Source organism: Lepisosteus oculatus, chromosome 12 (genome assembly GCF_040954835.1).
Source record: "Lepisosteus oculatus isolate fLepOcu1 chromosome 12, fLepOcu1.hap2, whole genome shotgun sequence".
In the NCBI taxonomy this organism is placed as follows: domain Eukaryota; kingdom Metazoa; phylum Chordata; class Actinopteri; order Semionotiformes; family Lepisosteidae; genus Lepisosteus; species Lepisosteus oculatus.
Window position 1 is genome coordinate 36,915,936 of NC_090707.1, and position 16,829 is coordinate 36,932,764.

The window sequence follows — 16,829 nt, forward strand, 5'->3', positions numbered from 1 at the left end:
GAACGTCAATAACAGTAATTAGAGTTATGAAAACACTTACATTGTGCATAAGGTGATATGGGAAAAGTCTGAGGTTCTGCCTAGTGTGTAAAATATGCAGGTGGTTCGCGTGAACACCTGTTGAGCAGTATTTCTCGCACTGTGAACTTGTGGGCACAGCTGTCCCGCAGTGCTCCAGTTGGTGCGTGATTGCGCATCAATCAAAAAGCAAAGCTTTAAAAAAGACAATTAGCTGACTGCTAATTTTATGGAAAGGTTGTGAAAATGTTCAAAAATCGCGGTCTTTAAAATGCTTGCGGTTTGAAGGCTTTATGTGTTTCCCTTTCAAAGGTTTTGGCAACAGAATATTTGTGTGTGGGCAGAAAAAAAAACGGCGTAAAATGGACAAAGTGAAGGCTGAGAAAACAGTCACAAATTGCCTTATGTGTAAACAAGACCAGTGTTTTCATAACTCTCGTAGGTTTCGTGACAACGCTCTTGACGTTCCGAAGTGAATTGTGATCTCCGAGCTAACTTTACTGCGGTGAGCAAAGTCCGCCCAGGTTTGTAGACCAAGCCGATACGCTATCTTAATTCTTTTACGGCTATCCACACAATGCCAGAATCGTCCAATGGCAGTGTAGGCGAGGCGGGGACTCCTGCTTATTGTAAGGATTGCTTCTGTAAAGACCGCGGCTCGCACGGACCGGGCGCTCCACTGAGCTCCGAGCTGCAGTTTTGTCTCCTGCGCGTCGCCCGTGCGCCCGCGTCCGCCCGCCCGTCTCCATGGCCACCGGCTCCGAGGTCGAGTCCATCGACAAGTTTCTCTTCAAGTACAAGGGCTTCGTCTTCCCCCGAGAAGGCGACATCTCCCCGGAATTCATCGACTCGCTGGAAGACTTCGAGATACGCGACAGTGACGTGTTCCTGGTAACTTTTCCCAAGTCCGGTAAGCTCTTTTCCAAAATCCCCAATAAAGGATCTATAGGGCAAGTAACGTTTCAGAAGCAGGCAATATATGAGCTTCAGTGTCTTATTAAGACTTATTAAGGCAGCTGTCTTGATCCAGTGCTGATACAGTCCCACCTGTGTCTGTCCATCCTAAACCATTCAGCGGTTAAGAGCTGTTCAGTCAGTAGTGTAGGAGCAAATGCTTGTGCAGAAATCAGTGGGGAACTCGAACACCGTCGCCTTTCACCACAGTGCAGCACACACAGGTCAAGTCTGCTGTGCAAGCTTGTGAGTGTCTGCTAGTGCTCTGAATGGGCAGACAGGGTATGAAAGCAGGTAGCAGCAGCACGCTCAGATGAAATACAGTGTTATAAAGCTGTCAGTAAGTATCCAGCTCTCTAAAACCTGTTCTACAAATGCTGTGTGTATTTGAATATTCTGTAAGGTATGGCTTGTTGTACCATTGCCAGCTGGCCTTTTCCATAAGTCCTGTGACAGCGTGGTGTGACCCTGTCAAGCCAGGTGATCCGCTGGAATCTGTCTCATGCGTTTGCTGTCTGTCCCACAGGCACCGTGTGGACCCAGCACATCATCACCCTTCTGCACGAAAATGACTACCCAGGCGCCCCAGAGATGCAGACCACCTACGAGCGCATGCCCTGGCTGGAGTTTCGGGGAAAGGGGCAGGACTACACCGCGCGCCCCTCGCCCCGCCTCTTCGCCTCGCACCTGGGACACTACCTGGTGCCCAGGGGGCTCTGCGAGGGGAGGGGGAAAGTGAGTCTGCTCTGCCTGAGTGGGGGGGGTCTCTGTGGTCCAGACAGGCCTGGAGCTCTTCCCAGGGAGCTGACAGCACAAGACGTAGGGCCACAGGGCACAGGGCAGCTCCAGTTGATTGGCTGTTACACAAGAATAAAGCTAAAACACACCCCAGCTGGGCTGTGTAGGCTCTGCAGCCGCTGCACAATTGTGTGAAAGTCTCAGTCACACACGGATGTGACCCCCACAGTTTGCTCAGTTTGCCTCCACAGGTGTATTACAATAGCGTTGAGTGGTACTGGTGCAGTTCAGTCCTCTGTACTGGACAGGTGTTCCAACCAGGGTGTACACACCGCCCTGTGCCCTGTTCTGTGCCCGCTGGCTCACCACAACCCTCTATTGATAAAAGCGGTCAATGAAAACGGATGAATGGAATACTAGAGCTTCTAATTATCAATCCACTGAAGCAATAACAGAATAGAACTGACCTCAGGCACAATCAGAAACAGAATTAACTGAAATCAGTCTGAAAATCAGTCTGACCAAAAGGCTCATGGCTCATGGCTCACATCTGCAGCTGGGGGATACAGTTCAAGTGACCAGCTATTAACTGGACTTCTGAACTGAACTTGGACCGGAGACTTTGGGGGCGTTGACCTGTTCTGGCATGTGTTTGCACTGTGACACTGTGCTCTGCTGAATCTGATTTGAGAAAAACTAATGTCAGGGTGCAGACAGCAACCAAAGGTTACTATACAAGGCTCTGTGGTCATACAGTGACGTCATTGCCCTCTCTAACTCTTCGCCCAGTGGCGTTATAATGAATATGTCCCTGTAGATCAACATGTTGAAGGTCCAGGGTGACAATATTCACGTCGGCAGCTCTGTGCAGTTTGCAGTGCAGTCAGATACTGTAGATATGAAAGACCCTTGTCCTATTAGGGAAGTCTGTACACACAAAGCTCACAAAGACTCTAAAAGGTAGAGTCTAGGAGGGTTTATTTCAGTTCCTTTTCAGGCCACAATACAAGAAACACAAAGAGAGCTTTAAAAACAAGACACCCAACACCACTATATCTATGCACACCCTTTTTGCACTAAAAAAGCATCATTGCACCCATGTGACAATGTACATTCCTAAACATCTAATCGATTAACCAAATAATCCCCACAGAGAGAGAGATCTTTGTGTATCATTTCAATTTTCTACTTGTAGCGCATTAACAGTTTTGTTGTCTCCTTTTGCTTTGTCTGCTTGGTTTGTTTATTTTAGGTCATTTATGTCATCCGGAACCCCAAAGATATCTGCGTTTCTTACTATCATTTCTCCAAAATCATGGTCAGATCTGTTACACCGAAGGACTTTGATGAATCGCTGGATCGGTTCCTGAGTGGCAGGAGTAAGTTCAGTTCATGTTTCTCCAGGCCTGGAAAAGAAGGGCTAGGATTCAGAGGGGTTTTTCCATTAAGGAGCCTGGGGATCACAAGAATGATCCCCTACAGCCCGGAGATCACAGTCCAGGGTCCCGGTCCAGGATGAGCCCCTATAGCCCAGAGATCACAGCCAGGGTCCCAGTGCAGGATGAGCCCCTACAGCCCAGAGATCACAGCCAGGGTCCCAGTCCAGGATGAGCCCCTACAGCCCGGAGATCACAGCCAGGGTCCCAGTCCAGGATGAGCCCCTACAGGCCAGAGATCACAGCCAGGGTCCCAGTCCAGGATGAGCCCCTACAGCCCAGAGATCACAGCCAGGGTCCCAGTCCAGGATGAGCTCCTACAGCCTGGAGATCACAGCCAGGGTCCCAGTCCAGGATGAGTCCCTACAGCCTGGAGATCACAGCCAGGGTCCCAGTCCAGGATGAGCCCCTACAGCCTGGAGATCACAGCCAGGGTCCCAGTCCAGGATGAGTCCCTACAGCCTGGAGATCACAGCCAGGGTCCCAGTCCGGGATGAGCCCCTACAGCCTAGAGATCACAGCCAGGGTCCCAGTCCAGGATGAGTCCCTACAGCCTGGAGATCACAGCCAGGGTCCCAGTCCAGGATGAGCCCCTACAGCCTGGAGATCACAGTCCAGGGTCCCAGTCCAGGATGAGCCCCTACAGCCTGGAGATCACAGCCAGGGTCCCAGTCCAGGATGAGCCCCTACAGCCTGGAGATCACAGCCAGGGTCCCAGTCCAGGATGAGCCCCTACAGCCTGGAGATCACAGCCAGGGTCCCAGTCCAGGATGAGCCCCTGCAGCCTGATGTTAAGTGCTGTAAAAATCCACAAAAGGGTCCAGTGTCCAAAAAAGTATACAAGACTCCATAGGGTATAGATCTTTTAAAATCATTTTTCACTTGGTGACTCATCATCTACCTTCTTATTGACAACGTGAGTCATCTTGCCTGATGAGGTGACTGTGAGATCTCCCTTGATCTTTTCCAGTGGTCTCTGGATCCTGGTTCGACCACGTCCGGGGATGGTACACTCACAAAGATGACTTTAACATCCTCTTCTTAACCTACGAGGAGATGGTCAAGGTACGTATCGGCTCTCCATGGCTGTGATCATGTCTGTGTTAGGTTCCTGACAAATCTTGCATCATGAGGACGCTGGAGAGCACTGTGGGTTTTAAGTCTTACAGAGGAGTTCTCAACTGATAGAAAAGCATGTGCAATCAGATTGTCATTAGAAAACATGGTTGCTTATCTTTTGTTTTTTACCAAAGTTGATTTCTTTCCACTGAACAGCCCCACCGGTCACACACACAGCAGATCAGTGCTTTCTGCATAGTATCTGCAAAGGAGGGGTGCAAAATACAGTATGTGCAACTGCTCCAAAATCTAAAATGCATTTACAGAAATATTCAGGCTGATGGATGTAGAGGGGTGGGTAAAGAGCTGGAGCTAAAATGAAATTTTATTTAGATTTGGAGACATCTTTTGAAAATCCCTCTGTTAGGATCTTCTCAGAAAACCACACGACTCTGGTCCATCAAGCTGGAGATTTGTTTATTATAATAAAGGCAGGAGGATGTGAGGTCTCTCTGTTCCCCTCAGGATCTGCGCTCCGCGGTGGTGAAGATCAGCGAGTTCTTGGGGAAGCATCTGGACGACTCGGCCATTGACAGGATCGTGCAGAAGACCACCTTCAAAAACATGAAGGAGGACCCCAAAGCCAACTACGAGTTACTGCCAGAAGATGTCCTGGACAAGAGCAAGGGGAGGTTTCTGCGCAAAGGTAAAAGTGAAAGTGTTGTCCCACTCATTGCTGTGCTGCTTGTCTGCTGCACTGGACTTTGGGACAGCACAGCATTTGGCTTCACCTTCTCAGCCAAGGCTGGGCATCTGTAATGGTTCTTTCCCTGTTGCATCTTGACACGTTTTTTTCAACTTGGAGGAATATCAGATCGTATTCAGTACAGCAATGTCCTCCTGATGAGACTGTTGTCCAAATATTACATCAAGTTCTGGAAGAAAGTTAGAATTGCTATTATCCCCAAACGTGTGTGCTTCATTGTTTATTATGGTTCATTAGTTTTAGTACATTATATTGTTGGGGATAATTGATGCAGGTGCTTCTGGCACCAGCTGGAAAGTAACTGAGGGGCTGACAGCAGAGGACTCACAAACAGGACAGTTCCAGGAATAGGACAGATGCATCCTGGGATAAGAGTCTCAGTTCTTCCTCTCTGATTCTGCTGTTGGAAATGCAGGTACCATCGGCGACTGGAAGAACAGTTTCACCGTGGCGCAGAACGAGCGCTTTGACCAGGTGTACCGGGAGAAGATGAAAGGGCTCCCCCTGCAGTTCATCTGGGACATCACCGAGCTGCAGGCCTGAGGCGCCGGCCCTGTTGCCCGGACAACGGCTGTGGAAGGGGGCGTGTCTCACATTGCTTTCTGGGCATCCGTGCTAATGACCGAATCCGTACTGTGATCAATCTCGTTGTCTGTCTTTCTAGACAACAATTCCCAAATTGTTCTCCAAGGAGTTCTGGAAGTCTCTTAGGCAGCTCTGTGAAGTTGGCCCTCTACAAACAGCACACACAATAAAACACAGCAGGAGAAGGAAATGGTGCAGGAAAACTGAACCAGTCTCATTCGGTAGCGATCAGCCAGTGCTGGTCTGTACTGCTGCAAGCAGCACCCGAGATGCTTTCGTTTCCAAAATATAGCGCCTTCCTTAGTGGGGAGTCACATGACTCTTGGTGCTGTCATGGGGGTGGGTGGGGAGAGTTGGAGTTGAGTGATGTTATACCCCCAGAAAAGAAGGTGCTACTGTATATCCCTGGAACAAAAGCACCTCAGACACTACTTTCAACAACACAACCCCCCCTACAGACAGAGCACTAGTGAATGTGGGGTGCGTTTCATTGGTTGTGCTGTTTGTAAGGGGGCCAGCTTCACTGTGCTGGGACTCTGCCTCAAAAAGAAACTTCTCTCTGCCTCTTTCCTGGCTTTTTCCTCATAGTGCTGAATGAGTTCCTTAATCTCCCTCCTGTGTCTCTCTTCCTTCTGTCTCCTCCCCATCTCCCTCTCCTCTCCCAGTTCCATATTCACTCTTTTCAGCCTCTGTCTCTCCACTCGCTCATTTGCCAGCTCCTCCACCAGCACTCTCCTCCTCTCCTCGCCACTCTCCTCCCTCAGCCTCTTCTCTAGCTCTGCAATCCGTTCCTCCAGCTCTCTGATCTCCTCCTGCCCTTTCTGGATCTGCAGATCCTTCCTCTTGAGTTCATTCTGCATTTCCTGCTGGTGCTTCTCCCTTAATCCCTCCACTTCCCTCTGCTTGACCTCTGCCCTCTCCCTCAATAGCTCCTCCTGCCTCTGTCTGATCTGGGCCTCTGCCTGCTGGTGCATCTCACTGCTGTAGTTGCTGCCCTTATTTCCTGCGACCACCTGCTCTACTTTCTCCAGGAGCTCTGTGACCTGACTGCTGTCACACCCTCTGCAGCCAGAGGGCGCTCCTACTCTGTCCTGTCCCTTGTTTCCTGTGCTTTGCTCTCCTTCCGGTGTCTCTCTCTCTGGGGCTATATATTTCTGGGTCTCTCATTCACCTTCGCTTAGCATTGACGTTCGGATGTCCTGAGACCCGCCAGGCACCAAGTCGCCCCACGTCCGCTGCCTGAGGACATTGGTTTCTATACGACTCCTGAACAGCTGAGCCTGGGCTAACCTCCCGTTCCACCACTACTCACATGGGTCTTTTTCCACTCTCCTGCCATTCCACGGTTTGTCCCTTCCGACATCCGTGACAACTGCGATCATCCATGTTGTTGTTGTTGAGGACGTGATACCTGTTCCCACATCTCTCCACAAGCCATTTCAGGTCTGTGCTGCCTTCCTGGAGAAACTCCTCGATTGTCTTCCCCTTTAGCTCATCCATGTGAGTGAAAAGGACCAGGGTGTGCTCCACAGCCCCCTCCCCGAAAATCTCCTGGACCATCTCCAGTAGGCTCTTCTCTACCCCTGATGACCGCCCCACTGGAATCACCAGGAGAAAAGCGTGGGGGCCTGGGGAGGACAGGTTAATACAGAGCCCCACATCCTTCTTCACTTCTTCCTGAGAGAGTTCTGTGTGGATCCAGTCCGGCTTGTCCACCACAGCCACCCGCCTCCTGGCCACTCGTCCCTTCCTCTTCTCACTGTGTCTCGTCACCGCAGAGCTGCTGGCTTCAGAGGGAAACAGCTCTGCGCCCAGAACGGTGTTTCCTGCTGCACTCTTCCAAGCCCCAGTCTGCCCCAGCAGCACCAGTCTGAGGTCGGACTTACTGGAAGGCTCTGGGATGTCAGGACTGGAAGACAGACCAGGGCTTGTCTCTGGAACTGCACCTCCAGTCACTGCAGGATAACAGCAGAAGCATGGTTACACCTTTTGGACAACCCTTGTCACTTCTTGGGCAGTGTAAGCTGCAGCCTTCTTTGCTCTCATGAGTGTAGAGAAAGGAAGTCACTAGCAGTTTCTGGAGGGTTAGTATTTCTCTTTAGCTGGAGCTAACCATTTACTTGACCTTAACCTTACTTGACCTGATTTCATTTAAGTGTCACATTTTTCTACTCATGTATTTACAGCATCTAAACAGATGGTGGTTTGAACGAAAGCCTGAAGACCCTAGTTTAGAACCTGCAGTAGCTGAGTGTATTGCCCCTGATACATACTAATGAGGAACACCAGTACAATCATTGGCCGATCGTTTATACAGCATTAATTGCACTCACCGTTAGGACGGTCATCATCAAAACTGCTCCTCCTCTTCTTCGGTAGAAGATCTGTCTCTGCCTCTCTCGTCATCTCCTCTCCCTCCAGTGCTGTTCTGATCTCCCCCTTTCTCTCTCTCATTCCCTCTTCGTGCCCGAGTTCCCTCTCTCTGCTATCAGCCCTTATTTTCAGCTCCTCCTCTTGTGCACCCAGGCTTTTCTCATCTTCAAGATGACTCTTTTCCCTGAGGAAGACCTCTCCTTGGATTCCTGCCATCATGTCCTCTATTTTCTCCAGGAGCTCTGTGACCTGGGTGCGATCCTCCACATTTTTGTTGTTGAGAACGTGATCCCTGTTCCCGCATTTCTCAATAAACCTTTGGAGGTTCACTCCTGCTCTCTCGGTGTGCTGTTCAATGCTTGTGTCTCTCAGTTCATCTCTCCCCAGCAGCACGATCCTCAGCTCTGACAGAGGGCGTGATTCATGGGAAGCAATGTGGTTGTCTTCTTTTTCTGCAGGTTGGACTCCCTCGTCTGTCAGAGAGAAAGAACACATGGACTCCCTTTCAGAATTCAGTCAGAAACTCAATTCTTAAACGAGGGCATACTGACAGTACGCAAGGACCCCCACTGTCATGTCATAGATACATCTGTAATAAAAAGTGATGGCTCTCACTGAGACCCAGTGTTAATGTTGTGCAATTTGGGACAACACGTGTGAGTTTTGAATAGAGAAGACTAGGAGGGGGACCAGATACAAGTGTTCAAGATCCTCAAAGGCAGTAAAAAAATTGACTACAGACTCTGATACCGCGGAAAAGTTAGCTCGAAGTTCGAAATTTATTTTGGAACGTCAATAACGATAATTCGAGTTATGAAAACACTTACATTGTGCATAAGGTGATTTGGGAAAAGTCTGAGGTTCTGCCTAGTGTGTAAAATATGCAGGTGGTTCGCGTGAACACCTGTTGAGCAGTATTTCTCGCACTGTGAACTTGTGGGCACAGCTGTCCCGCAGTGCTCCAGTTGGTGCGTGATTGCGCATCAATCAAAAAGCAAAGCTTTAAAAAAGACAATTAGCTGACTGCTAAGTTTATGGAAAGGTTGTGAAAATGTTCACAAATCGCGGTCTTTAAAATCCGTTTGGTTTGAAGGCTTTATGTGTTTCCCTTTCAAAGGTTTTGGCAACAGAATATTTGTGTGTGGGCAGAAAAAAAAACGGCGTAAAATGGACAAAGTGAAGGCTGAGAAAACAGTCACAAATTGCCTTATGTGTAAAGAAGACCAGTGTTTTCATAACTCTCGTAGGTTTCGTGACAACGCTCTTGACGTTCCGAAGTGAATTGTGATCTCCGAGCTAACTTTACTGCGGTGAGCAAAGTCCGCCCAGGTTTGTAGACCAAGCCGATACGCTATCTTAATTCTTTTACGGCTATCCACACAATGCCAGAATCGTCCAATGACAGTGTAGGGGAGGCGGGGACTCCTGCTTATTGTAAGGATTGCTTCTGTAAAGACCGCGGCTCGCACGGACCGGGCGCTCCACTGAGCTCCGAGCTGCAGTTTTGTCTCCTGCGCGTCGCCCGTGCGCCCGCGTCCGCCCGCCCGTCTCCATGGCCACCGGCTCCGAGGTCGAGTCCATCGACAAGTTTCTCTTCAAGTACAAGGGCTTCGTCTTCCCCCGAGAAGGCGACATCTCCCCGGAATTCATCGACTCGCTGGAAGACTTCGAGATACGCGACAGTGACGTGTTCCTGGTAACTTTTCCCAAGTCCGGTAAGCTCTTTTCCAAAATCCCCAATAAAGGATCTATAGGGCAAGTAACGTTTCAGAAGCAGGCAATATATGAGCTTCAGTGTCTTATTAAGACTTATTAAGGCAGCTGTCTTGATCCAGTGCTGATACAGTCCCACCTGTGTCTGTTCATCCTAAACCATTCAGCGGTTAAGAGCTGTTCAGTCAGAAGTGTAGGAGCAAATGCTTGTGCAGAAATCAGTGGGGAACACGAACACCGTCGCCTTTCACCACAGTGCAGCACACACAGGTCAAGTCTGCTGTGCAAGCTTGTGAGTGTCTGCTAGTGCTCTGAATGGGCAGACAGGGTATGAAAGCAGGTAGCAGCATCAGGCTCAGATGAAATACAGTGTTATAAAGCTGTCAGTAAGTATCCAGCTCTCTAAAACCTGTTCTACAAATGCTGTGTGTATTTGAATATTCTGTAAGGTATGGCTTGTTGTACCATTGCCAGCTGGCCTTTTCCATAAGTCCTGTGACAGCGTGGTGTGACCCTGTCAAGCCAGGTGATCCGCTGGAATCTGTCTCATGCGTTTGCTGTCTGTCCCACAGGCACCGTGTGGACCCAGCACATCATCACCCTACTGCACGAAAATGACTACCCAGGCGCCCCAGAGATGCAGACCACCTACGAGCGCATGCCCTGGCTGGAGTTTCCGGAAAAGGGGCAGGACTACACCGCGCGCCCCTCGCCCCGCCTCTTCGCCTCGCACCTGGGACACTACCTGGTGCCCAGGGGGCTCTGCGAGGGGAGGGGGAAAGTGAGTCTGCTCTGCCTGAGTGGGGGGGGTCTCTGTGGTCCAGACAGGCCTGGAGCTCTTCCCAGGGAGCTGACAGCACAAGACGTAGGGCCACAGGGCACAGGGCAGCCCCAGTTGATTGGCTGTTACACAAGAATAAAGCTAAAACACACCCCAGCTGGGCTGTGTAGGCTCTGCAGCCGCTGCACAATTGTGTGAAAGTCTCAGTCACACACGGATGTGACCCCCACAGTTTGCTCAGTTTGCCTCCACAGGTGTATTACAATAGCGTTGAGTGGTACTGGTGCAGTTCAGTCCTCTGTACTGGACAGGTGTTCCAACCAGGGTGTACACACTGCCCTGTGCCCTGTGTCCTGTGCCCGCTGGCTCACCACAACCCTCAATTGATAAAAGCGGTCAATGAAAACGGATGAATGGAATACTAGAGCTTCTAATTATCAATCCACTGAAGCAATAACAGAATAGAACTGACCTCAGGCACAATCAGAAACAGAATTAACTGAAAATCAGTCTGAGACCATGACCAAAAGGCTCATGGCTCATGGCTCACATCTGCAGCTGGGGGATACAGTTCAAGTGACCAGCTATTAACTGGACTTCTGAACTGAACTTGGACCGGAGACTTTGGGGGCGTTGACCTGTTCTGGCATGTGTTTGCACTGTGACACTGTGCTCTGCTGAATCTGATTTGAGGAAAACTAATGTCAGGGTGCAGACAGCAACCAAAGGTTACTATACAAGGCTCTGTGGTCATACAGTGACATCATTGCCCTCTCTAACTCTTCGCCCAGTGGCGTTATAATGAATATGTCCCTGTAGATCAACATGTTGAAGGTCCAGGGTGACAATATTCACGTCGGCAGCTCTGTGCAGTTTGCAGTGCAGTCAGATACTGTAGATATGAAAGACCCTTGTCCTATTAGGGCAGTCTGTACACACAAAGCTCACACAGACTCTAAAAGGTAAAGTCTAGGAGGGTTTATTTCAGTTCCTTTTCAGGCCACAATACAAGAAACACAAAGAGAGCTTTAAAAACAAGACACCCAACACCACTATATCTATGCACACCCTTTTTGCACTAAAAAAGCATCATTGCACCCATGTGACAATGTACATTCCTAAACATCTAACCGATTAACCAAATAATCCCCACAGAGAGAGAGATCTTTGTGTATCATTTCAATTTTCCTACTTGTAGCGCATTAACAGTTTTGTTGTCTCCTTTTGCTTTGTCTGCTTGGTTTGTTTATTTTAGGTCATTTATGTCATCCGGAACCCCAAAGATATCTGCGTTTCTTACTATCATTTCTCCAAAATCATGGTCAGATCTGTTACACCGAAGGACTTTGATGAATCGCTGGATCGGTTCCTGAGTGGCAGGAGTAAGTTCAGTTCATGTTTCTCCAGGCCTGGAAAAGAAGGGCTAGGATTCAGAGGGGTTTTTCCATTAAGGAGCCTGGGATCACAAGAATGATCCCCTATAGCCTGGAGATCACAGCCAGGGTCCCAGTTCAGGATGAGCCCCTACAGCCTGGAGATCACAGCCAGGGTCCCAGTTCAGGATGAGCCCCAGCAGCCCAGAGATCACAGCCAGGGTCCCAGTCCAGGATGAGCCCCTACAGCCTGGAGATCCCAGCCAGGGTCCCAGTCCAGGATGAGCCCCTACAGCCTGGAGATCACAGCCAGGGTCCCAGTCCAGGATGAGCCCCTGCAGCCTGGAGATCACAGCCAGGGTCCCAGTCCAGGATGAGCCCCAGCAGCCTGGAGATCACAGCCAGGGTCCCAGTCCAGGATGAGCCCCAGCAGCCTGGAGATCACAGCCAGGGTCCCAGTCCAGGATGAGCCCCTACAGCCTGGAGATCACAGCCAGGGTCCCAGTCCAGGATGAGCCCCTACAGCCTGGAGATCACAGCCAGGGTCCCAGTCCAGGATGAGCCCCTACAGCCTGGAGATCACAGCCAGGGTCCCAGTGCAGGATGAGCCCCTACAGCCTGGAGATCACAGTCCAGGGTCCCAGACCAGGATGAGCCCCTATAGCCCAGAGATCACAGCCAGGGTCCCAGTCCAGGATGAGCCCCTACAGCCTGGAGATCACAGCCAGGGTCCCAGTCCAGGATGAGCCCCTACAGCCTGATGTTAAGTGCTGTAAAAATCCACAAAAGGGTCCAGTGTCCAAAAAAGTATACAAGACTCCATAGGGTATAGATCCTTTAAAATCATTTTTCACTTGGTGACTCATCATCTACCTTCTTATTGACAACGTGAGTCATCTTGCCTGATGAGGTGACTGTGAGATCTCCCTTGATCTTTTCCAGTGGTCTCTGGATCCTGGTTCGACCACGTCCGGGGATGGTACACTCACAAAGATGACTTTAACATCCTCTTCTTAACCTACGAGGAGATGGTCAAGGTACGTATCGGCTCTCCATGGCTGTGATCATGTCTGTGTTAGGTTCCTGACAAATCTTGCATCATGAGGACGCTGGAGAGCACTGTGGGTTTTAAGTCTTACAGAGGAGTTCTCAACTGATAGAAAAGCATGTGCAATCAGATTGTCATTAGAAAACATGGTTGCTTATCTTCTGTTTTTTACCAAAGTGGATTTCTTTCCACTGAACAGCCCCACCGGTCACACACACAGCAGATCAGTGCTTTCTGCATAGTATCTGCAAAGGAGGGGTGCAAAATACAGTATGTGCAACTGCTCCAAAATCTAAAATGCATTTACAGAAATATTCAGGCTGATGGATGCAGAAGGGTGGGTAAAGAGCTGGAGCTAAAATTAAATTTTATTTAGATTTGGAGACATCTTTTGAAAATCCCTCTGTTAGGATCTTCTCAGAAAACCACACGACTCTGGTCCGTCGGGCTGGAGATTTGTTTATTATAATCAAGGCAGGAGGATGTGAGGTCTCTCTGTTCCCCTCAGGATCTGCGCTCCGCGGTGGTGAAGATCAGCGAGTTCTTGGGGAAGCATCTGGACGACTCGGCCATTGACAGGATCGTGCAGAAGACCACCTTCAAAAACATGAAGGAGGACCCCAAAGCCAACTACGAGTTACTGCCAGAAGATGTCATGGACAAGAGCAAGGGGAGGTTTCTGCGCAAAGGTAAAAGCGAAAGTGTTGTCCCACTCATTGCTGTGCTGCTTGTCTGCTGCACTGGACCTTGGGACAGCACAGCATTTGGCTTCACCTTCTCAGCCAAGGCTGGGCATCTGTAATGGTTCTTTCCCTGTTGCATCTTGACACGTTTTTTTCAACTTGGAGGAATATCAGATCGTATTCAGTACAGCAATGTCCTCCTGATGAGACTGTTGTCCAAATATTACATCAAGTTCTGGAAGAAAGTTAGAATTGCTATTATCCCCAAACGTGTGTGCTTCATTGTTTATTATGGTTCATTAGTTTTAGTACTTTATATTGTTGGGGACAATTGATGCAGGTGCTTCTGGCACCAGCTGGGAAGTAACTGAGGGGCTGACAGCAGAGGACTCACAAACAGGACAGTTCCAGGAATAGGACAGATGCATCCTGGGATAAGAGTCTCAGTTCTTCCTCTCTGATTCTGCTGTTGGAAATGCAGGTACCATCGGCGACTGGAAGAACAGTTTCACCGTGGCGCAGAACGAGCGCTTTGACCAGGTGTACCGGGAGAAGATGAAAGGGCTCCCCCTGCAGTTCATCTGGGACATCACCGAGCTGCAGGCCTGAGGCGCCAGCCCTGTTGCCCGGACAACGGCTGTGGAAGGGGGCGTGTCTCACATTGCTTTCTGGGCATCCGTGCTAATGACCGAATCCGTACTGTGATCAATCTCGTTGTCTGTCTTTCTAGACAACAATTCCCAAATTGTTCTCCAAGGAGTTCTGGAAGTCTCTTAGGCAGCTCTGTGAAGTTGGCCCTCTACAAACAGCACACACAATAAAACACAGCAGGAGAAGGAAATGGTGCAGGAAAACTGAACCAGTCTCATTCGGTAGCGATCAGCCAGTGCTGGTCTGTACTGCTGCAAGCAGCACCCGAGATGCTTTCGTTTCCAAAATATAGCGCCTTCCTTAGTGGGGAGTCACATGAATCTTGGTGCTGTCATGGGGGTGGGTGGGGAGAGTTGGAGTTGATTGATGTTATACCCCCAGAAAAGAAGGTGCTACTGTATATCCCTGGAACAAAAGCACCTCAGACACTACTTTCAACAACACAACCCCCCCTACAGACAGAGCACTAGTGAATGTGGGGTGCGTTTCATTGGTTGTGCTGTTTGTAAGGGAGGTCAGCTCTCTGATCTCCTCCTGCCCTTTCTGGATCTGCAGATCCTTCCTCTTGAGTTCATTCTGCATTTCCTGCTGGTGCTTCTCCCTTAATCCCTCCACTTCCCTCTGCTTGACCTCTGCCCTCTCCCTCAATAGCTCCTCCTGCCTCTGTCTGATCTGGGGCTCTGCCTGCTGGTACATCTCACTGCTGTAGTTGCTGCCCTTATTTCCTGCGACCACCTGCTCTACTTTCTCCAGGAGCTCTGTGACCTGACTGCTGTCACACCCTCTGCAGCCAGAGGGCGCTCTTACTCTGTCCTGTCCCTTGTTTCCTGTGCTTTGCTCTCCTTCCGGTGTCTCTCTCTCTGGGGCTATATATTTCTGGGTCTCTCATTCACCTTCGCTTAGCATTGACGTTCGGATGTCCTGAGACCCGCCAGGCACCAAGTCGCCCCACATCCGCTGCCTGAGGACATTGGTTTCTATACGACTCCTGAACAGCTGAGCCTGGGCTAACCTCCCGTTCCACCACTACTCACATGGGTCTTTTTCCACTCTCCTGCCATTCCACGGTTTGTCCCTTCCGACATCCGTGACAACTGCGATCATCCATGTTGTTGTTGTTGAGGACGTGATACCTGTTCCCACATCTCTCCACAAGCCATTTCAGGTCTGTGCTGCCTTCCTGGAGAAATTCCTCGATTGTCTTCCCCTTTAGCTCATCCATGTGAGTGAAAAGGACCAGGGTGTGCTCCACAGCCCCCTCCCCGAAAATCTCCTGGACCATCTCCAGTAGGCTCTTCTCTACCCCTGATGACCGCCCCACTGGAATCACCAGGAGAAAAGCGTGGGGGCCTGGGGAGGACAGGTTAATACAGAGCCCCACATCCTTCTTCACTTCTTCCTGAGAGAGTTCTGTGTGGATCCAGTCCGGCTTGTCCACCACAGCCACCCGCCTCCTGGCCACTCGTCCCTTCCTCTTCTCACTGTGTCTCGTCACCGCAGAGCTGCTGGCTTCAGAGGGAAACAGCTCTGCGCCCAGAACGGTGTTTCCTGCTGCACTCTTCCAAGCCCCAGTCTGCCCCAGCAGCACCAGTCTGAGGTCGGACTTACTGGAAGGCTCTGGGATGTCAGGACTGGAAGACAGACCAGGGCTTGTCTCTGGAACTGCACCTCCAGTCACTGCAGGATAACAGCAGAAGCATGGTTACACCTTTTGGACAACCCTTGTCACTTCTTGGGCAGTGTAAGCTGCAGCCTTCTTTGCTCTCATGAGTGTAGAGAAAGGAAGTCACTAGCAGTTTCTGGAGGGTTAGTATTTCTCTTTAGCTGGAGCTAACCATTTACTTGACCTTAACCTTACTTGACCTGATTTCATTTAAGTGTCACATTTTTCTACTCATGTATTTACAGCATCTAAACAGATGGTGGTTTGAACGAAAGCCTGAAGACCCTAGTTTAGAACCTGCAGTAGCTGAGTGTATTGCCCCTGATACATACTAATGAGGAACACCAGTACAATCATTGGCCGATCGTTTATACAGCATTAATTGCACTCACCGTTAGGACGGTCATCATGAAAACTGCTCCTCCTCTTCTTCGGTAGAAGATCTGTCTCTGCCTCTCTCGTCATCTCCTCTCCCTCCAGTGCTGTTCTGATCTCCCCCTTTCTCTCTCTCATTCCCTCTTCGTGCCCGAGTTCCCTCTCTCTGCTATCAGCCCTTATTTTCAGCTCCTCCTCTTGTGCACCCAGGCTTTTCTCATCTTCAAGATGACTCTTTTCCCTGAGGAAGACCTCTCCTTGGATTCCTGCCATCATGTCCTCTATTTTCTCCAGGAGCTCTGTGACCTGGGTGCGATCCTCCACATTTTTGTTGTTGAGAACTTGATCCCTGTTCCCGCATTTCTCAATAAACCTTTGGAAGTTCACTCCTGCTCTCTCGGTGTGCTGTTCAATGCTTGTGTCTCTCAGTTCATCTCTTCCCAGCCCATTTTCTTCCCAGCAGCACGATCCTCAGCTCTGACAGAGGGCGTGATTCATGGGAAGCAACGTGGTTGTCTTCTTTTTCTGCAGGTTGGACTCCCTCGTCTGTCAGAGAGAAAGAACACATGGACTCCCTTTCAGAATTCAGTCAGAAACTCAATTCTTAAACGAG

General features: G+C 49.9%; 3 protein-coding genes across 3 annotated transcripts; 2 read left to right on the forward strand and 1 right to left on the reverse strand.

Moving 5' to 3' along the window:
- The first annotated feature begins 80 nt into the window (after positions 1-80).
- On the forward strand, positions 81-8,258 carry LOC138241976 (amine sulfotransferase-like). The gene is made up of 6 exons (XM_069196428.1): positions 81-928; positions 1,499-1,707; positions 2,963-3,089; positions 4,117-4,211; positions 4,731-4,911; positions 5,387-8,258. Exons 1-6 carry the CDS (start codon positions 766-768, stop codon positions 5,512-5,514), a joined length of 903 nt encoding a protein of 300 aa, XP_069052529.1. The 5' UTR covers positions 81-765; the 3' UTR covers positions 5,515-8,258.
- Positions 8,259-8,997: 739 nt separating this feature from the next.
- LOC138241975 (amine sulfotransferase-like) lies at positions 8,998-16,602 on the forward strand. The gene is made up of 6 exons (XM_069196427.1): positions 8,998-9,644; positions 10,215-10,423; positions 11,679-11,805; positions 12,739-12,833; positions 13,353-13,533; positions 14,009-16,602. Exons 1-6 carry the CDS (start codon positions 9,482-9,484, stop codon positions 14,134-14,136), a joined length of 903 nt encoding a protein of 300 aa, XP_069052528.1. The 5' UTR covers positions 8,998-9,481; the 3' UTR covers positions 14,137-16,602.
- On the reverse strand, positions 15,209-16,489 carry LOC138241954 (GTPase IMAP family member 4-like). The gene is made up of 2 exons (XM_069196280.1): positions 16,234-16,489; positions 15,209-15,855 (listed from the first exon to the last, which is right to left on the reverse strand). The coding sequence occupies exons 1-2, from the start codon at positions 16,487-16,489 to the stop codon at positions 15,209-15,211; spliced, it is 903 nt and encodes a 300-aa protein (XP_069052381.1).
- Positions 16,603-16,829: the final 227 nt, after the last annotated feature.